Raw genomic sequence first — 21848 nt, 5'->3', positions numbered from 1 at the left:
TTTACTTTATTTCTAATTTTTTTCAATGACAGTTGACATTTAGTAGTATCTTGTATTAGTTTCAGGTGTACAGCTTTGTGGTTAGACAATCATATACTTTCAAAGTGTTCCCCCTAATTGTTTCAGTACCCACCTGGCCTCATATATAGTTATTACAATATTATTTTTAAAGGTTATTTATTTATTTTCAGAGAGAGGGAAGGGAGGAAGAAAGAGAAAGAGAGAAACATCAATGTGTAGTTGCCTCTGGTATGCCCCTTACTGGGGACCTGGCCCCACAACCCAGGCATGAGCCCTCACTGGGAATTGAACTGCTGACCCTTTGATTCCCAGGCTGGTGCTCAATCCACTGAGCCACGCCAGCCAGGGCAGTTATTACAATCTTATTGACTGTATTTCCTGTGGTGTACTTTACATCCCCGTGACTATTTTTATGACTGCCAGTCTGTACTTAATCCCTTCACCTTATTCACCCATCCTCAACCCCTCTCCCATCTGAAGACCATCAGTTTGCTCTTTGTATCTATGAGTTTGTGTTTTATTTGTTCATTTATTTTAATTTGATTTTTAGATTCCACATAGAAGTGAAACCACAGGTTATCTGTCTTTCTCTGCCATATTTATTTCATTGAACACAATACCCTCTAGGTCCATCTAGGCTGCCACAGTGGTAAGATGGCATTCTTTTTTATGACCAAATAATACTCCATTGCATACCTGTACCCCAACTTCTTTGTCCAGTTGCCTATTGATGGGCACTTGGGTTGCTTGCATATCTTTGGGTTGTTTAGAAACAATTTCGTTGCCTTGACTATACAACCAAGCTTGAAAATTGTGTAGTAGAGCCACACCTCTTAAGTTGTTGTGTCTTGATTGTATTAAACTGAGGATTTTATAAATGACTCTGTTTCCTGTGTACTGTCCTTGGCTGGGTGAAGAAGCCATAGGGTCAATCGTTGACCATCCACCTTCTGCTCCTGCTGTTTCAACACTTAAATTCTGCCATTACACGCAATATGTAAATGAACATGAGTGGTTGTGTTTCAACAAAACTTTTCTTTAAACTCTCTTTTATAGATATTATTTTATTTTTCATATGCTTCTATCCTATTTGGGGTCCTTTGGGCTTTGTGAATGTGGGTATATCTATTATCTTGATTGTGATGAGGGTTTTATGGGTGTTTGCATATTAATTCCATTAATATGCTGTACATATTAAATATTAATTATATTCAGGTCTTTGTATATGAATGATACCTCAATAAAGCTCTTAAGAATATTCTTCTTCTACCCTGGCTGGTATGGCTCAGTGGATTGCATGCTGGCCTGCAAACCAAAGGGTTGCCGGTTTGATTCCCAGTCAGGGCACATGCCTGGGTTGCGGGCCAGGCTCCTGGTGTGGGGTGCGTGAGAGGCAACCACACATTGATGTTTTTCTATCTCTCTTCCTTCCTCCCTTTCCCTCTCTAAAAATAAGTGAATAAAGTCTTAAAAATATTCTTCTTTTGATTTTTTTCAGCCATATAAGATGCACTGTTGGTGATGGTTGTACAACAGTGTGTCACTGAAGCCTGTACTTAAAAATGGTTCAAGTGGTACATTTTATGTTATTGCAAATGAAAAAGGAGTTTTAGGTAAAGTGACTTCACAGGGTGATCTGATAATAAATTCCTAACTGGGTAGTCACCTGCCCCCTCAGGCCTATGAGTTCTTTAGTCAAAGGTTTATCTTTGCCTTAAGCAAGCTCTGTGTGCAGTTTCTGTGCATAGAGGTTAACACACCTTTGAAATAAGCTATGACAACCCCTGAGAGAGCACATAATCTTTTTTTGTCCTGTGGATTAAAAAAAATTTAATCTTTATTATATTTTTCCACTACCATGTAGTTCCCTTGTAACCCCCACTCCCAGCAATCACATGATTGTCCTTGTCCATGAGTCCTTTTTTCCTTTTTGCTCAATCCCTCCACCCCCTCACCCCATCCCCCAAATAGCTGTCATCTGCTCTCCTTGAGTCTGTCTCTGTTTTGCTTGTGAGTTCAAATGAGAGAGCACATACTCTTACTAACCTGTAATCTGATCCCTGCCTTGCTTTCTCCCACTTCAGTGTAATCTTCCTTCTATTGCCTTCTTAATTTCAAATGCATAAAAAACCCCACAAAATGATTATTCCCAGAGCATTTGAGATCTAGCCCTCTGGCATATGACATCAGTTTGGCTCAAATAAACTCTTACAAAAATTCCCTACAAATTTGGGTTTTTCTTTTTTTAACATTTTAAAAAATTGTTGTTCAAGTACAGTTCTCTCCATTTTCACTCCACCACCACGCCCCTCCCCCGCACAAGAAAAGTGAATATTTTTTACATTGACATTATATATATATTAACACTAAAAATACAAAAAAAAGTAAAATGTAGGTGCTGTATAAAAATCATGTGGCTTGCCAGATCTGTCCTCTGGGTGATCATCTCCGGAGCCCTGCACTAGATCTCACATTTTTGATGAGAGGAATGAATTTAGGATCTTTTCTGTGCTTCTAGGCTGTAACATAAAACCTGGCACCCGAAAGTACTGAAGTCTATTTTTTTAATCAATGAAAACATACAAAAACTACTCTGTCATTGTCCCAGTAACTTTGCGGGGTCCCAGAAATTGCTGGACAATTGTAGTAGAGCTTCTGGAACTGACTGGGTGATAGTGTTCAGGTCTCCAGATTCAGGGGGTCATGTGGGTCCCCTTGGCCAGGTCGGCAGCCTCAGATACAGAAACAGTGATTCCAGAGGAGGAGCCTTCCAACAGGCAGCGCTATGTTTTACTGTCCAAAGCAGAGCTCATTTTGGGACAATGGTTGCATATTCGCTGGTGTGGGTCTGTCTGGGTGTCGAAAATGTCCCCTGGTTGGGGCCATTGAAGGCCACTTGCAAATAGGTGACATCCTGTGGGTCTCTAGCTTCAGGGGCCTGAGGAAGGAATGGAGACTATGATATGGTGGTGTGATGTTGGGGACCCAAGAATTGTTGGAGGGCAGAGCAGAGGAGGAAACTCTTACCTGTCTATTCCTTGATTCTGCTGCCTGTGGCTGTCTCCCTGTCTTGGTGGCTTCTGGAGGGAAGAGGTAGTTGTTAGGGGCAGCGTGTTGGATACCACCCCACCCTCCAGTAGATATGCTGACACCCTAACCCGCCGTGGGACGGTATTGGGCAGTGGTACCGCCTGCTGAGAGATGGCTGGGTTTAGATGGGGTCTTAGAGGTGGAATTCTCCTAGTGGGGTTAGTGCCCTTGTAGCAGCAGGCCAGAACTCCAGCTCTCTCCCTGCCACCTTGTGAGGACCCAGCAGGAAGGTGGCTACCTGCAAGAGAATACCCTCCCCACCCCCAGGACCCAAACCACCAGCACCTTCAACCGCAGACCTCCCAGTCCCCAGAACTGTGAGAACTGAACGCTGCCTCAGCCTCCCAGTCTATTTCTGTTAGTGCAGCCAGAACACAGGTGGTCATGTTCCCAGAGAGGCCGCTGTGGATGTCTGGGCCCTGTCTTCTGACTTCACAGATAGGAGCGCTCAGAAGGTAATTACACTGACAGCTGGGGCTAGCAGATCAGCCTACATGTCCACACTGCTGGCTCTCTCACCACCCCTCCTTGAGCAAACGCCCCTCCCCCTTTCCCACGTAGGATTTGCAGCACAGGGGGCTCTGCCCGTGTCTCCCTCCCTCCCTCTAGGACGTACTGTTTTTGGCTTTGCGATGGCAGATGCATAAGAAAAGGAGGACAAGGAGGAAGAGACACAGCAGGATGGCCACTGGCATGCCAATCAGAAGAGGCAGGTTTTGGGATGGGCCTGCAAAGGACAAGAGAGTGTTGGAGCAGCTGCCCTGCCTGAAGGACCTTCACAGAAGGCGCAGTTGCTGTGTGCTCTTGCAGACCCCATCCCGACTGCCTGCTGAGGGCTGACCCCTGTAATATGAGTGGAGTCACTTTAACGTGGATCCAGAGCTGCCAGGTCAGAGCAGCTGCCTTGCACATTGTATAGCTCAAACCCTGGAATGTGAAAAACAGGGCAAAGGAACCCTTGGATTGGGTCTTAGCAGCCCTGTGTCCCAAAGAACTGTTTGCAAGACAAGAAGAGAGCCAATATTATGACTACTGGGCTGATGACTCCTGGGCTTAAAATTAAACAACAACAACAACAACAACAACAACAACAACAACACCACATTGTTGCCCTGGCTGGTGTGGCTCAGTGGATTGAGTGCTGGCCTGAGAACCAGAAGGTCACTGGTTTGAGTTCCAGTCAGGGTCTATCCCTGGGTTTTGGGCCAGGTCCCCAGTAGGAGGGACTCTAGAGGCAACCACACATTGATGTTTCTCTCCCTCTCTCCCTCCTTTCTCCTCTTTCTAAAAACAAATAAATAAAATCTAAAAACAAAACAAAACAAAACAAAACATCAAACATTGTTCAGCTTTACCATACATAACCATACATGTTCTATAACCATACAGAAACTTCATTTCTTTAATGGGACCTTTTCTCCCTTTTTGTCCTTTTGATTCAAAACTGGCCTCCTCCAGCACCCTGACTCATTCCCGCGTCCCTCTTCCTTGAAACATCTACTACTTTAATCATTAAGCCCTCAAGACAATGAGGTTCTGGTCAGCATTAAATACCCTTGAGGACAAAGCCTCAGATCTGTTAACCACTGAGACAGAGTTTCAGTTGAACTAGAGATAACATGTAGGCCTTAGCTGTGTTTCAGCTCCAGACCCACCAATCAGATGGAGCAATGCCCTGGTTGACATCAGGGTCTGATGCAGTGACCGCCTGCTTCCTGCCCTAGTGCAGACCAATCAGGGGAGACCATGACCCTAACCTGAACCCTTAGTTACCATGATTAATGATTTTTTTCAGTATAACACACCCCCTAGAAGCCATCTGAGAGCCAGGTCTTGGAGCATTCATTCAGCTGTGGCTCCATATTTCATGCCATTTCCTTAAAATAAACCTTTACTTTCTTGGCCGCAAACTCCCGTTCACATTTGATTGGACTTTGAGGCATGCAGGTGAATGACACCCTTTAGTATAATGACAACATCACTAATTATGTTATCTGCACCAATAGCAATGTCTTCCTTTTATGAATTGTTCTCCTTCCCTTTCTCATAAATGCCCATTGGCTTTGTCTCCTCATTGGAAAACTATTAGGCCTTCTGATTGAATTGAAGACTCCTGAACAGCTGTTCTTATTGATCTCAATAAATGCTACTTGCTTCTCATTTGGAAAAGCCTTTAATTTTTAGGTTAATACCCTGTTTTTTAGAAAAAGGGAATGGCTTTGATCACCTCCTTTGCTTCATTCATGAAATCACAGATGAGAAAGAACTTGGCCCTGGCCGGGTGGCTCAGTTGGTTGGAGCACTGTCCCATACACCAAAAGGTTGCAGGTTAGGTCTCGATTCCCGGTCAGGGCATGTACAGGAGGCAACTGACCGATGTCTCTCTCTTACATTGCTCCTTCTTTTTTTCTCTCTCCCTCCCTTCCTCTCTCTCTAAACTCAATGAGTATAGCCTCAGGTGAGGATTTAAAAAAGAAAAGAAGAAAGAACTCGGGTATTGTAGTAAGGCAGGGTGTGCCATCTTTCAGCTGCATCCCAGTAAAGATCAACCTCTGCTGGTCAGCGGGCATGTTCTCTTGGTTTTGCATGTCCACCTCAGGGGTGGGATGCAGATCTTCATGAGGACCTTAACAGAAAGGCCTCTACTGAAGGTGGAGCCCAGTGACATGATTGAGAATGTCAAGGCCAAGGTCCAAGACAAAGAGAACATCCCTACTGACCAGAAGAGGATGAGCTTTGCAGAGAAACATCTGGAAGATGGACACACAGCTGTCTGACTGCCACATCCAGGAAGAGTCCACTTTGCCTTTAGTCCTGCACTTAAAGAGGTGTTCAAGTTTCCCCGCTTTTAAGCTTTCAACAAATTTAATTGCATTGACTTCAGTAAAGTTCTTACATTCAAAAGAGAGAGCTTGTATATGGAAGTTTGTATAAATATAGAGATCAGCTGTTTTTTTGCGTGGACCTGGCCTTTAGAATGGATTTTTACATTTTTAAACTGTTGACACAAATTGAGATTATTATGCTAAGTGAAATAAGCCAGTCAGAGAAGGATAAATACATATGATCTCACTCATATGTGGAATTGAATGAGCAAAGTAAACTGACAAAATAGAAACAGAGGCATGGACATAGCTGTCAGAGGGGAATGGGGGGATGGATGAAAGAAGGTAAAGACATTAGCTAAAGAATGTACGTGCATAACCCATAGACACAGACAACAGGGTGGTGAAGCCCAGGGAAGTGGGGGGAGGGCTGGGAGGATGGGGTCAAATAGGGACATCTGTAATAGTGCCAACAATAAAAATAGAGGAAAGAAAAAGAGAAGGAGAATAGTTCATGATACGTACAAACATCTGAAAACAAATTTCAGTGCTTGTACATGATGCTTCGTGGGAGCACATGACCGTGTTCTCTTCTGAGGTTGTCTGTGAGGTGAGTAGTTGCAAAGGTGACCACAGCTCACAAAGCCCAAATCACAAACTGGTGCCTGACAGGCATTGTTTGCTGACCCCTGGGGTAGAGAAAAGAATAGCTCAGGGCAGAGCCAGATGAGATAAATCTCTGATAAATACTATTTTTACTCCAAGCCTGAGAGAAGAGGCATGAAAACTTGTACTTTGAATTCTTTACACACACCAGTGACTCACCCTGTGTAGGTCCGGAGTCTCTGAGTCTGGTGGAACCATCAGGACATTCTGCAAATGGGGACAAAATGGGCTGGTTTCATTATCTCCACTCAGGCTCTTTGTGCACAGACTTGCAATGACCCACAGGGTGGGAGGGCTGCAGGGTAGGTGAGGGGTGAGGGTAACCTCACAGCTTCCTGTCCAAGAACAGGGTGCTGACACCGCCACCCCCTTAGCTGCCCTCTTTCCCCCAACCTCCCCTCTAACTGGACATGATCAACCTCACATGGGAACATGAAGACAAACAAGCTTCCTTACCTTTGACCTCAAGTTCTAATGGGTTGCTGGGATGAGACCATAAATATGGGTTGTTGTTGAAGGCACCATAGCACCTATAGGTCCCTGCCTGTGTGTGGGTGACAGGACCCCTGTGGAAGATGGCCTGGTGTTGATTGTCCTGGCATGTGGAGCTTTCATTCTGGATGGTTTGAAATTCATCTTCTTTGATGAGAATAAATCTATCATACTTGAGTTTTGAGAAACACTTCCATATCACCTCATCTCCTGAAGCCACCACAGTGCCACTCATGCGGCTGAGTGAGGGTTTGGCATAAGTTCCTGAGAAAGAGAGAAGTTCAGTGACAAAGGAAGGTCATGTACATTCATTGTCTTTTCTGTTTCCCAACAAGATATGGGGCTCTGGGTTCTAGCTGCTCCCTGTCCCACCCTGAGGGACACCCTGTGTGCACCACCCTGGCTCCTTCCCAGAGACTGAGCCTTCCTATCTGAGAGCCTGATTCTCCCCCTGCAAAGGGTCCCACCTGGCCCTGCTGCCCGTGTGTCACTCACCTGTCATGACCAGTGTCAGGGAAGCACTGCATGGGGACCAGAGTTTTCCACTCCTGTAGGAACAGCGGTATAGTCCCGTCTGGTCTGGTTTCATCTCTTTGATATATAAAGTGGACATCTCAGCCTCCCTAGGCTCAGGTCCTCCCTCTTTAAATATCTTGTATGCTTCAGCTTTTGCTGGCCCCCAGCACTGGATTGTCACATATTTCTTATTTACAACCATGGATCTGGGCTGAGCTGTGATATTAGGTTGGGGTAAAGCTCCTAGAAGAACAGGTGAGAAATAGACAGTTGTATCTGTTTTTCATGCCATTCCCCACTGCCTGCATGCTTACAGACACAAGGTTAAGACAAAGATATCTCATCCCAGTGGCCAGGAGAGCTGATATCTGGCCAAACCCAACTTAGAACTTGGAACATTAAAAAAATACTCACCTCATAATAAGAAAAAAGATACAAATTAAAAATAATATAAACAAACACTCACCTTTCTGAGCCTGTGTGCTCTGACCCAGAATCAGCTCTGCAAGAAAAAAGCAGGTGAGAACAGCCCAGTCTTTAAAACAATTTTCTTTCATTTACATTTCATATTCAATATTATTTTGTATCAGTTTTAGGTGTACAGCATGGTGGTCAGATGATCACGTACTTTACAAAGGGTTTCCTTGATATTTCCAGCACCCCACTGGCACCGAACACACAGTTATTACAATATTATTGGCTATATTTCCTGTGCCATACTTTACATCCCATGAGTATTTTATAACCACCAACCTGCACTTCTCATTCCTTTTGCCTTTTCCACCCAGCCCTCCAGTCTCCCTCCCCTCTGGCAACTGTCAGTCAGCTCTCTGTGCTTATGAGTTCCTTTCTCTTTTGTTTTCTTCCATTTATTGGAGAACAGCCCCATCTTACAGAACGACCGACCTGCCCCCTGTAGCCTAGGTTTGCATCTGACCCTTCTGTCCAGACTCACCGAGACAGAGCAGAGTGGGCAGGACCAGGGACATGATCCAGGGTCCTGGCTGGCTGCCTGCCCCAGTGTTGCTGCGTTATGAGGCTCGGACTTCTCTAAGAGGAATGCAAGGCAGCAGGAAGTGGTGCAGTGGCCTTGGGTCTCACCCCCAGAGTGAAAGAAGACATTTCACAACTTCTTCTGGGTGGGTCTTATAGACACAGCTCAGTCATGAAGATGATAGTTATCTGACTTTCAGAATATCACCAGTCCAACTTCGTCCCTTTTTTCTGTCCCCAATTTCACAGGAGCATTTAATATTTCTGTTTAAAGTGCACACTGAGCAGGGAGCACTGATAAAAAGTAGGTCAGAAATAGTTCCCAAGATGTACTCTGAAATACTCTGTGAGCTCATGGCTCTTGCTTCTAAATGCCAGGGTGTGCCTTGACACTGTTGCTCAAAAAAAAAAAAAAAGAAAAAAAAAGAAAAAAAAAAAGCCTGCTATCAGTCTAATCTGATTTGTATTTTCTGTGCTCCATTTCCATCTTTTTTGCGCAATGGATGGGGTAAGATAACCACAGGGTAGAGAAGAAGAAACAAATAATTTCCAACCTGAGGTCTGCTCCGAAATACCGTGGTAACTCGTGGTCCTCTTTTGTCAATTCTGTGTTCCCTTCTTCATATCCAAAATGGCAGGAATGACAATGAGTTCCTGAAAAGTGCCAACTGCCCAGTGTGCAAAGTATGCCAGATGGACCTTGCTGGAGGGGCCATTGCAGAACTATCATTTGTTTTGTTCTGTGTGTTTCTCCAAGGTCATGTTGGCACAGATTCTGTTCCTGGAAATCAGTCAATGTGGAACCTAAATGAGATGTCACATTGGCTGAAGTCACACCTTTGTCCTTTTCTAAGTTAAGTTAACTGGGGTGGTGTTGGTTAATAACATTACATAGGTTTCAAGTGTGTCGTTCTCTGTTACATCATCTGCATATTGCATTGTGTGGTGACCACCCAACATGTGGCTTCCTTGTGTCACTGTGATTTTGAATCCCTTCACCTTCTTCATCCTCCCTCACTCCCATCTTTCTTCATCATTGTCCTCAAATTGGCAGGCAGGTTGAAGCTTACTACATACTCACCCCCACTCTTTTCCTGGGTAAACATGTAGCTTTGATTTGTAATCTTCCCCCATTCCACCTTCATGTGGTGATCTTAACTCCAAATCTAAAACAACATATAACTAAGCTATTACTGAGTCTCTATTTTATTCCAGACAGGTAGAGTCCTTGGAGGGAGTTTGCACTTAATCTTCACAAAAACTGTGGTAGCTGGGGTTATTGTCCAAGACATACAGTCGTCTGGGTCATCCTCTTTTAGATCTGAATGCTTCTGGTATGGGATTCTATCAGAAGTCAGGGCCATGTGAGTGATGAGGACGACAGAGGGCATCAGACTTTGTGGGGCTGTGGTGGCAGCTGAAGAACTCTGTGCAAGGTCATGTGGTGTCTTGTGGTTGCCATCACGATGCTGGACATGATGGGTGTTGAGAGGAAGTGCTGGATAGGATGTGGCCAGATCCAGAGACACTGGGGTCAGTGTGTCTATCACCCTCTGCAACCTCAATGACGTGTGGTGGTGTTCACCACAGAGCATCAGAAATACCTGTTCTGGTGCAGGTGACAGCACAGTGGAGGGAGGAGCTGAGGGAAAAGAAGCACCGTGGACATGGCTGTGTCCTACACAAAGGCTGAGACAGCGGGTCCTGTGTCATGTGTGTGGGATGCCAAGTCACTGAGCCTGCATTTGCACACCCGCTGCCTAGCAATAGACACACCTGTGGTTTCACTTCCATTTTCTAAGTCTTGTTCCAGTATCTGTGGTAGTCATTCCACACCTGGGACCACAGAAAGAGGAAAATTCTAGAAAACATAGTTCAGGCTTAGCTACAGTGACCTAGTGCAAAGTCATCATGGCTGTTCCTTATCAAGTTGGCATTGGAAATTTTTAATTTAATTTAATTTATTTATTTATTTAATTTATTTATTTTATTTTATTTTATTTTATTTTATTTTATTGTTTTATTTTACTTTTGTATCCAGAGATTGCCTCCCATATGTGACTGGACTGGGACTGAAACCACAACCCTTCAGTTCACAGGACGGCTCTCCCACCAACTGAGCCACACCAGTTAGGGCAAACTTGTGTCTTTAAAACATACTTCAACAGCAAAATCGTGGTCTCACTTTGCACGATGCCAGTACTGTTCACACAACGAGACGCAAGCCAATCATTCCCCAGGAAGAAGGGACAAAGGTTTTTTATCCATCGTGGATGATGGTCAGTCCTTCCCTAGGTATATCATTTTCTTACTCCTCTTGGCTAAATCACAGATATGTAACATTAATGGCTATTCAGCATAAAGTTCAATTGAGAAATATGGTTGTCTTTGTTGTTTTTTTTTTAATAATAAGAAAGACCTGTGGTCGGAGAGATGGAGACAAGCTGAGGAAATTTGAATGCTTTATGAAGACACAGGCATCTTCGTGGTAATCTTCCTCATTTCTGACTTATTAACACTTGGTAGCATCTGAGAGCTACTTCTTGTTGGTGCTAGTTTCATCGTAAAATTCTCACCGTGTTATAACAATGACACTTCCCCCCATGGGAGGAGTAAATGCTACCTCATTCTCTCCCCAGATTCGGTGCATTGAGATCACTGCGCAAGGGCAAATGAGCTGCTTTGGTATGGAGCGCCCGTTGGCCCTCCCCCGCTGCAGAGCGAGATGTGAATAAGCCACTGTATACTTTAATTCATGCCTTTGGTGATGGGTTCATTTAGTTAGCTGTGAGTTCATTTTTGGGTTTTGCTAGTAGTTCAAGACATTGTCTGCCGTCCGGTCTCGATTTGAATCTTTTTTTTTCTTCTTTTAAAAAAAATTTTATTTTAATCATTGTTCAAGTACAGTTTTCTCCCTTTTACTCCCATTCCAGCCCACCCACCCAACCCTCCCCACTTCCCTCCCATTACCACCCTCCCTCTAGTTTTTGTCCATGTGTCCTTTGTATTTGTTCCTGTAAACCCTTCGCAATCTCCCCTGAAATTCCCTCTTCTCTCCCCTCTGGTCACTGTCAGTCTGTCTGCTATTTCAGTGTCTTTGGTTATATTTTGCTTAGAAAACTAAAAATGGATCTGCCTTTTGACCCTGCAATTCCACTGCTGGGACTATATCCTAAGAGTACTAAAACACCAATACAAAAGAACCTTTGCACCTCGATTTGAATCTTCAACCTTGCTGTTTCTTGTCTCTTTGAAAACAGCCATTGTAATAGGTGTGAGCTGTCTCACAGTGGCTTTTATTTCTATTTCCCTGATGATTATGAGAGTGACACTTGTGTTGTCACCTTAGAAGAAGGCGAGGAGCAAGAATTCACAAGCACTATGTCCACAGTCAGCTCCAATGAGGTGTCGCTTTTTGCCTGTACTTCCCGAGGCTGAGGAATTTGGGGAACATGGTTCTTCTGTTGAACAGGAGGAGGGGCTGAGCAAAGCTGACAACTTCACAGGATGTGGTGGTGGGGATTCTCCCACACCACATTTGTACTATCCACAAGAGGCCTCTCTCACAGGAAGAGGAACAGCTTCTTTTTATCCTAAAATAGCAGGTGCTGAGGGACTGACCTGAGCTCCATGACTCAACACCCCTGATGTCTAAGGTGTCACCTTTTGTTTTCCTGAGCTCTTCAATCACATAGCTTGCTGCTGTTGAAAGTCATATCAATCATTCAGTTTATATTATTCACTATTCCCTGGCCAAGCTGCTGTATAACACTGGTTAATTATATAAAACTGTTTTCAGAAGAAATATGAAATTTGTCTCCCACATAATATATATTAGGTCTAGTACCACTGAACGTTGATGCTTTCTGACTGACATCTCTCCTTTTCCCACACTCCCCATGGTCACCACTATTCCACTCTCTCTGTTTCTACCTGCTTGGCTTTTATAGATTCCACATATACCTGAGGTCATTCAGTGTTTCTCTGTGTGAGTGATCTCACTAAACAAAATGCCCCTGAGGTCATTGTGTGTGGTCTGAAGTGACAGGAATTCCTTCTTTCTCAAGGTTGAATGATATTCCATTTGATGTATTCAGACTCTGGACAATTGTACAAATCATATTATTATGAAAAATGATTATTTTCAGAGGCAGCCCTCCACTAGGCTGTCCCTTCAAATACCAATGAGGGCAGTTCTGGGGAAATGGGACACGTGGCATCTAATGCAAATGGGCAGGATCATGGGGTTGGAGGGGGGGTGGCATTAGTCTGTATTCATCTTTCCAGGGTCACATCTAATTTAGCCCATTTTTTTTTTACTTGATTGATTCCTGGATAACTCCTGTGAACTGAGGAGAGGAAGACTCAATAGTGTCCACCTGGTCAGATAGTGAGTAGAAATAACGAACATTTTATTACATAAATTGGAAGGGAGCATGAGGTTTTAGATGCGTGGGCACAAACCAGCCATGTGGGATGGACCCTCATGGCACAGGGGTGAGAAAACAAGGGGGTCATTACAGAAAGTCAACAAGAAGGAAGAGAAAACAGACATTTAATGGAGAAAGAGCCCTGCACAGGGAGTGCTCAGACACTCCCTGATCCCAAAGCTTGTTCACTGCCCTGGACACATCATCAGACAGTCTCCCCACCTGTGGTCCAGACTGTCCTTCACCACCTCCTGGATCATCAGATGGGCTCCATGGCTCCCCATCTCTGAAGTGCCCTGTCCCCTCTGTGCTCATGTTCTGGCTGCATCAGAGACACTTCTCTCGCTGTCTCGAGCCTGAAACAGCAGCACCCTGAGGACCACCAGGACCAAGGCAGCCACGCCCATGCGGATGAGATTCCCCACTGTGTAGTCTTGGGGGTGTGAGGCTAGAACATGTGGACAAGAGGTGGCAGAGGTCAGAGCAGGCCAAAGTTACCCCTGGATGTAACTGGACCCTGGATGTCCACCCAGGGCACCCCCATCTTATTTCTGTTTCTTTTAATTCATTTATACATGTATATATATTTTTTATTGTTGATACTATTACAGATGTCCTCCATTTGCCCCCATTCACCTGGCAAATGTGTTCCTCTCTGCTAGCCCTCCCCACATTGCTGCCTGTGTCTGTGGGTCATGGGTGAATGTGCTTTGGCTAATTCCCTCCATTTCTTTCACCCCACCCTCACTTCCCCCACTCTCTCTTACAATTGTCAGTCTTGTTCCATGTATCTATGCAGGACCGCCGATTTTTAAATTGGTTGTCTTCTTGGTGTTAAGTGTATAAGTACATCCTTCATATGCTTTGGAAATTATTTCTTTTTTTTTAAGATTTTATTTATTTATTTTTAGAGAGGGAAGGGGGAGAGAGAGAGAGAGAGAGAGAGAGAGAGAGAGAGAGAGAGAGAGAGAGAGAGAGAGAGAGAAACATCAATGTGCGGTTGCTGGGGGTTATGGCCTGCAACCCAGGAATGGGAATGTACCCTGGCTGGGAATCAAACATGGGACACTTTCGTTCCCAGCCCACACTCAATCCACTGAGCTACGCCAGCCAAGGCTTGGAAATTATTTCTGTATCAGATGTATTATCGGCAAATATGTTCTCCCATTCAGTGGGTTCCTCTTCATTTTGCTGATGGTTTCTTTTTCTGTGCAGAAGCTTTTTACTTGATGTAGTCCCATTTTTTAATTTTTTCCTTTGTCTGCCTCACCCTAGGAGATGTATTGGCAAAAATATTGCTATGAGAGATGCCTGAGATTTTACTATGTTTTCTTCTAGAATTTTGATTTTTCAATTCCATTTAAGTCTTTTACTCACTTTGAGTTTATTCTGCTGTATGGGGTAAGTTGGTGGTCTATTTTCATTTTTTTTGCATGTACCTGTCAAATTTCCCTAAAATCATTTATTGAAGAGACTATTTTTACTCCATTGTATGCTTTTTCCTCCTTTGTCAAGTATTTATAGACCATACAGGTGTGGACTGATTTCTGGGCTCTTAAGTTGTGTTCCACTGATATACATGCCTATTCTTAGCCAGTACCAGGCTGTTTTGACTACAGTAGCCTTGTAGTATAGTTTGATAACAGGTATTGTGATCCTCCCTCCTCACTTTGTTCTTTTTTCTCAAGATTGATGAAGATATTCGGTGTCCTTTTTGGAACCAGCTAAACTTTTGGAATTTGTTTTAGATCTGTGAAATGTACCATTGGTATTTTAATAGGAATGACATTCTATCTACAATTGCTTTGGGTAGTATGAAGCTTTTAATGATCCATGAACACGGTATGTGCTTCCACTTATTTGCATCTTCCTCAGTTTCTTTCTTTGGTGTTCTATAGCTTTTAAGGTCTAGGTCTTTTACTTCCTTGGTTAAGTTTATTCCTAGGTACCTTATATTTTTTGTTGCAATAGTAGATGGAATTGTTTTCTTGCTTTCTCTTTGTGAGAGTTCATTATTGGTGTTTAAACATGCTGCCTATTTATTAATTTTGTATCCTGCTACTTTATTTTTATTTGTTAGTCCCATAAAAATGGATATTAATTTTGTATCCTGCTACTTTGCCAAGTTTATTGAGTAGGTCTAGTAGTTTTTTGGTGGAGTCTTTTAGGCTTTCTATGTATAATATAATTTCATCTGAGAATAATGACAGATTTCCTTCATCCTTTCTAATTTGGTTGCCTTTTATTTCTTTTTCTTATCTGATTGCTATAGCTAGGACTTCCAGTACTATGTTGAAAAAAAAAGTGAAAGCAGACATCCCTGTCTTGTTTCTGATCTTAAGGGAAACACTTTCCGTGTTTGGCCTTTGAGTATGATGTTGGCTGTGGGTTTATCTTACATGGCTTTTATTATATTGTGGGATGGTTGATCTACTTCCACTTCGTTGAGTGTTTTTTTTTTAATCATAAATGGGCACTAGATTTGATCAAATGCTTTTTCTGCATCTATTGATACAATGATGTGATTTTACTCTTCATATAGTTTATGTGATATGTCCTATTGACTGATTTACAAATGTTTTACCAATGTTGCATCCCTGGAAATCCTGGTTGCTCATGGTCTTTTTAATGTATTGCTGGATCTCATTTGCTAATATTTTGTTCATCAGGAATATTGGCATATAATTTTCTTTCTTAAGTGTATTTGTCTGGTTTCAGAATTAGGATGCTTCTGGCTTTGTAAAAAGAGCTTGGAAGTCTTTCCTCTTGAATTTTTGGAATAGTTTCAGGACAGCAGATGTTAGTTATTTTTTATCTGAATGATAAAATTCACCTGTAAAGCCATCTGGTTTAGGGTGGTTGTTTGCTGGGAATGTTTTGATTACTGCTTCAATTTCATTGGCTGTTATCAGTCTATTCAGGTTTTCTGATTCTTCCTGATTGAGTTTTGGGAGATTGTATGTTTCTAGGAATTTGTCCATTTTGCCTACCTCTTTCAGTTTGTTAGCAGTATTTTCATACAATTCCTTGTATTTCTTTGATATCAGAGAAATACAAGGGGTTGTATTTCTCCTCTTCATTTCTGATTTCACTTATCTGGGTCTTCTCTCTTTTTGTTTCCTGATGAGTCTGGCTGAAAGTTCATCTATCTTGTTTATCTTTTCAAAGAAGCATCTCTTAGTTCCATCGATCTTTTGTATTTTTTTGTCTCTATGTCATTTGTTTTTGCTCTGATCATTATTGGTTCCTTTCTTCTACTTTGGGCTTTTCTTATTCTTTTTCCAGTTATTTTAGGTGTAGTTTTAGATGGTTTATTTGATATTTTCCTTGCTTCCCAAGGCAGGCTAGTAAGGCAGTAAACTTCCTTCTTGAAACTGCTGTCACTGTGTCCCACAGATTTTGTTTTTTTGTGTGTTCATTTTCACTTGTTCCTGAGTAATTTTTGATTTCTTCCTTGAATTCATTGGTAACCCATTCATTGTTTAATAAGATGCGTTCTAGCCTTCCAGTGTTTGAATGTAGTTATTTCCTAGTTTCATGCTATTGTGATCCAAGAAGATGCTTGATATGATTTCAATCTTTTTGGATTTGTTAAGACTCATTCATGTTCTGAAGTGAGGTCTGCCTTTGATAATATTCCATGTGCACTTGAGAAGAATCCTGCCTTGGGATGAAATGCTATGTAAATATCAATTAAATCCATCCATTCTAGAGAGTCATTAAGTAGTGTTATGTAGTGACCTTCTTTGTCTCTTGTTATGGCTTTTGTTTTGAAGTCTTTCATCAGTTGTAAGCATTGCTATTCCAGCTATTTGTTTTTATTTGCACGGGATATTTTTTGATCTTCACTTTCAGCCTGTGTGAATCTTTTGTTCTGAGGTGGGTCTCTTGTAGACAGCATATATATGGGTCATGTCTTCTTATCCACTCAGCTACTGTATGTCTTTTGATTGGAGCATTTAATCCATTTACAGCTAAGGGTCTCTTTGGTATGTACTTATTTATTACCATTTTTTAAAACCTATCTCTTACTCTCTCTCTTTCTTCTCCTTTTCTAAAGTAGTCTATCTTTTTTTTTTTTTTGGCAATGCTGGTTTTGGGGTAATGAACATTTTCTGTATATATACTTTTATTTTGGTCTGGGAAGCTCTTTATTTCTCCTTCAATTTTAAATGATAGCCTTACTGTATATGGTAGTGTTGGTTTCAGATACTTGCTTTTCATTAATTTGAATACTTCATGCCAGTATCTTCTGGTCTAAAGTATTTCTGGTGAAAAGTCAGCTGACAGCCTTATGGGAGCACCCTGGTGGGTAACTGACTGCCTTTGTCTGGAAGTCTTTAAAATTCTTTCTCGGCCTTTAATTTAATTTTTGCTATTTTAATTATGATGTGTCTTGGTGTAAGCCTCTTGGTTCATATGAATTGGGAATCTGTGTGCTTCCTGGACTTGTGTTACTTTTTTCCTGCACGTTAGGGAAGTTTTCTGTCATTGTTTCTTCAAATAGGTTCTCTATCCCTTGCTGACTCTCTTCTCCATCAAGTGCCCCTATGATGCAGATGTTCCTATGTCTCATGCTGTCCAAAATTTCCCTTAAAATATCTTCATTCTTTTTATTTTAACAAAAGTTTTTGCTGACCTTTTTTATTTGGTGCTCTTTTTCTACCATGTCTTCTTACCCACTGATTCAATCTCTTGCATCACCCAACCTACTTTTAATTTCTTCCAGTGTATACTTCTTTGAAAACAGGGAGGCTGCTTTATATTTTAATATTTTTATCCTTACCTAAGGACATGCTTATTAATTTAAAGAGAGAAGGAAAGGGAGGGAGAGTGAGAGGGGGAGATAAACATTATTTGGTTGTCTCATACGTCTCCTGACTGGGGACCCACCTGTAACTCAGGCATTTTTCCTGACCAAGAATTCTACCTGTGAACTTTCAGTCTATTGGATGATGTTCCAACCAACTGAACCACATCACACAGGGCTCAGCAGTCCTTCTTAATTCTACACAGAATTTGCTTCCTTGTATGTAGAGAAATTGAGGTTCTGAGGAGGGAAAATAGTAGTAGGGGACACTGTGAATTAGTTGCAGAAATAGTTCTCATGAGTTTTGTGTCCTCAGTGAAGTACAGGGATGAGCCTCCAGAGAAAAGTTTATCTGATGATCTCAATCACTTGGAGAAGACTGAATGAGTCTCTTCCCTGTGGGACTAGGGAGAGCTCGGTGAGGAGGGCTCTGAATCTAAGATGCTCTGAGGAGTACTGGACATGGATCCCTGATAAATGGTATCAATGGACCCTAGAGATGTTATTTGCCATCCACACACTGTCTACCCTTCTGCTCTGGCCAATGGAAAAGAGCCCCACCTCCTTTATCTGCTCTCTGCCTCCAGCCATCAGAAGACCTTTGTTTATAAAAATGTATTAATTGACTTTTAGAGAGAGGGAGAGAGAAAGGGAGGAAGAGGAAGAGAGAGAAAGAGAGAGAGATTGAGAGAGATAGAGAGAAATTTGTTGTTCTATCATTTTTGCATTGGCTGGTGGATTCTTATGTGCTCTAACAAGGGATTGAACCTGCAACCTTGGTATATTGAGACAATGCTCCCACCAACTGAGCTTACTAGCCAGGGCCAGATGTCCTCTTAAAAAGCTGACTCTGTCTCTGTTCAATAATATTGGGCTGGCCAAAGTGTTTTTTCAGTGTTTTCCTCATGATGGCTCTAAGTAGTGCTTAGTTGTCTTTAACATCATTTGAAACAATTTTGTTAGATTGTATTGTGACAGTAGTCATATCAGCATGCATTTAAAACAAACTTACCAAAATTGGTGAATTTTTGTGCAGCCATTTAAATATTGAAGATAGAAGAAAATATGCAACATTTCCAGGGTATTATACTTTATTATTTTAAAAAAGGTAAAAATGCAGCTGAAATGCAAAAAAAAAAAAAGATTTGTTCAGTGTATGGAGAAGGTGCTTTGACTGATCAAATGGGTCAAAAGTGGTTTGTGAAGTTTCTTCATACTATTCACGTTTTGGCCAAATAATTCCCTGCTGTAGGGCTTTCTTATGCATTGGAAGATGTTGAGTAGCAGCCCTGGCCTCTACCCACTACTAGCCAATAGTCTGAGAGTGTTGACATACTCAAAATATCTAAATTAATCAAGTCATTGATGAAAATGAAAAATGTGACGTTTATTTTACAGAAAACTAAATGGACTTTTTGGCCAACCCAATATTTTTACTACAAGTCTGAGAGAAGAGGCATTAAAATTTGTACTTTGAATTCTTTACACATACCAGTGACTCACCCTGTGTAGGTCTGGGGTCTCTGGGTCTGGTGGAACCATCAGGACATTCTGCAAATGGGGACAAAATGGGCTGGTTTCATTATCTCCACTCAGGCTCTCTGTGCACAGACTTGCAATGACCCACAGGCCAGGCACAGGTTGGGAGGGCTGCAGGGTGGGTGAGGGGTGAGGGTGACCTCACAGCTTCCTGTCCAAGAACAGGGTGCTGACACCACTACCCCCTTAACTGCCCTCTTTTCCCCAACCTCTCCTCTAACTGGACATCATCAACCTCACCTGGGAACATGAAGACAAAGGAGCTTCCTTACCTTTGACCTCAAGTTCTAATGGGTTGCTGGGGTGAGACCACAAATAGGGGTTGTTGTTGAAGGCACCATAGCACATATAGGTCCCTGCCTGTGTGTGGGTGACAGGATCCCTGTGGAAGATGGCTTTGCATTGATTGTCCTGGCATGTGGAGCTTTCATTCTGGATGGCGTGAAATCCATCTTCTTTGGTGAGAATAAATCTATCAAACTTGAATTTTGAGAAACACTTCCATATCACCTCATCTCCTGAAGCCACCACAGTGCCACTCATGCTGCTGAGTGAGGGTTTGGCATAAGTTCCTGAGAAAGAGGGAAGTTCAGTAGCAAAGGGAGGTCATGTACATTCATTGTCCTTCTGTTTTCCAACAAGATATGGGGCTCTGGGTTCCAGCTGCTCCCTGCCCTGCCCTGCCCTGAGGAAAGCCCTCTCTGCACCACCCTGGTTCCTTCCCAGGGACTGAGCCTTCCTATCTGAGAGCCTGATTCTTCCCCTGCAAAGGGTCCCACCTGGGCCTGCTGCCCGTGTGTCACTCACCTGTTATGACCAATGTCAGGGGGGCACTGCGTGGGGACCAGAGTTTTCCCCTCCTGTAGGAACAGCGGTACAGTCCCGTCCAGTCTGTTTTCATCTCTTTGATATATAAAGTGGACGTCTCAGCCTCCCTAGGCTCAGGTCCTCCCTCTTTAAATATCTTGTATGCTTCAGCTTTTGCTGGCCCCCAGCACTGGATTGTCACATATTTCTTAAATAGAACCATGGATCCAGGCTGAGTTGTGATATTAGGTTGGGGTAAAGCTCCTAGAAGAACAGATGAGAAATGGACAGGTGTATCTGTTTCTCATGCCATTCCCCACTGCCTGCATGCTTACAGACACAAGGTTAAGACAAAGATATCTCATCCCAGTGGCCAGGAGAGCTGATATCTGGCCAAACCCAACTCAGTCCTTGGAACATTAAAAAAATAGTCACCTCATAATAAGAAAAAAGATACAAATAAAAAATAATATAAACAAATACTCACCTTTCTGAGCCTGTGTGCTCTGACCCAGAATCAGCTCTGGAAGAAAAGAGCAGGTGACAATAGCCCAGTCTTTAAAACAATTTTTTTTTTCATTTACAGTTCACATTCAACATTATTTCGTATCAGTTTCAGGTGTACAGTATGGCGGTCAGACCATCAATCACATACTTTACAGAGGGCTTCCTTGATGTTTCCAGCACCCACCTTGTACTGTACACACAGTTATTACATTATTGACTATATTTCCTGTGCTGTACTTCACATCCAGTGAGTATTTTATAACCACCAACCTACACTTCTCAATCCCTTCCCCTTTTCTACCCAGCCCCCGAGTGTCCCTCCCCTCTGGCAGCCATCAGTCAGCTCTCTGTGCTTATGAGTTCCTTTCTGTTTTGTTTTCTTCCATTTACTGGAGAAGAGCCCTGTCTTATACAACCACGAACCTGCCCCCTGTAGCCTTGTGTTTGCACCTGACCCTTCTGTCTAGACTCACCAAGACAGAGCAGAGTGGGCAGGGCCAGGGACATGATGGAGGGTCCTGGCTGGTCGCCTGCCCCAGCAATGCTGCGTTATGAGCACAGACTTCTCTAAGAGGAATGCCAGGCAGCAGGAAGTGGTGCAGTGGCCTTGGGTCTCTCCCCCAGAGTGAAAGAAGACATTTCACAACCTCTTCTGGGTGAGTCTTGCAGATGCAGCTCAGTCATGAAGATGATAGTTAACTGACTTTCAGAGTATCACCAGTCCAACTTTGTCCCTATTTTCTGTCCCCAATTTTGCAGGAGCATTTAATTGTTGTGTTTAAAGTGCACATTGAGCAGGGAGAACTGATAAAAAGTAGGTCAGAAGTAGTTCCCAAGATGTATTGGCATTGAACACAGGCATTGAACCAATGACTTTTTGCTTTGCAGGATGACTCTCTAACCAGCTCTGAAATACTCTGTGAGCTCATGGCTCTTGCTTCTAAGTGCCAGGGTGTGCCTTGACACTGTTGCTCAAAAAAAAAAAAAAAAAAAAAGGGCCTGCTGTCAGTCTAATCTGATTTGTATTTTTTGTGCTCCATTTCCATCTTTTGTGCAATGGATGGGGTAAGATAACCACAGGGTAGAGAAGAAGAAATAAATAATTTCCAACCTGAGGTCTGCTTTGAAATACCGTGGGAATGTGTGGTCCTC

The 21848-nt window shown here is 42.7% G+C and overlaps 1 protein-coding gene across 3 annotated transcripts; it reads right to left on the bottom strand.

The window, feature by feature from the left end:
- Positions 1–2566: 2566 nt before the first annotated feature.
- Positions 2567–21239, bottom strand: LOC118497625 (leukocyte immunoglobulin-like receptor subfamily A member 6). 3 transcript variants are annotated; one of them, XM_036012677.1, is made up of 9 exons: positions 21170–21239; positions 20677–20712; positions 20190–20453; positions 19655–19954; positions 19347–19394; positions 6762–6809; positions 3728–3838; positions 3049–3101; positions 2567–2959 (listed from the first exon to the last, which is right to left on the bottom strand). In XM_036012677.1, the coding sequence occupies exons 1-9, from the start codon at positions 21201–21203 to the stop codon at positions 2831–2833; spliced, it is 1023 nt and encodes a 340-aa protein (XP_035868570.1). In that variant the 5' UTR covers positions 21204–21239; the 3' UTR covers positions 2567–2830. The 3 variants fall into 3 exon arrangements, with proteins under 3 accessions (XP_035868570.1, XP_035868571.1, XP_035868572.1); XM_036012678.1 differs by lacking the exons at positions 19347–19394; positions 19655–19954; positions 20190–20453; positions 20677–20712; positions 21170–21239 and adding exons at positions 7059–7358; positions 7590–7853; positions 8077–8112; positions 8566–8729; XM_036012679.1 differs by lacking the exons at positions 2567–2959; positions 3049–3101; positions 3728–3838; positions 6762–6809 and adding an exon at positions 13065–13481.
- Positions 21240–21848: the final 609 nt, after the last annotated feature.

Source organism: Phyllostomus discolor, chromosome 12, assembly GCF_004126475.2.
Source record: "Phyllostomus discolor isolate MPI-MPIP mPhyDis1 chromosome 12, mPhyDis1.pri.v3, whole genome shotgun sequence".
Classification (NCBI taxonomy): Eukaryota; Metazoa; Chordata; class Mammalia; order Chiroptera; family Phyllostomidae; genus Phyllostomus; species Phyllostomus discolor.
The sequence above is the reverse complement of the archived record's forward strand: the minus strand, read 5'-3'. Positions and strand labels throughout refer to the sequence as shown.

Coding starts and splice junctions, on each gene's coding strand:
- LOC118497625 (XM_036012677.1), bottom strand. CDS start 21,203: ATGTCCCTGGCCCTGCCCACTCTGCTCTGTCTTG. Junction 20,454..20,676: donor GAGCACACAGGCTCAGAAAG/GTGAGTATTTGT, acceptor CTGTTCTTCTAG/GAGCTTTACCCCAACCTAAT. Junction 3,839..6,761: donor AGACTCCGGACCTACACAGG/GTGAGTCACTGG, acceptor TGTCCTTTGCAG/GCCCATCCCAAAACCTGCCT.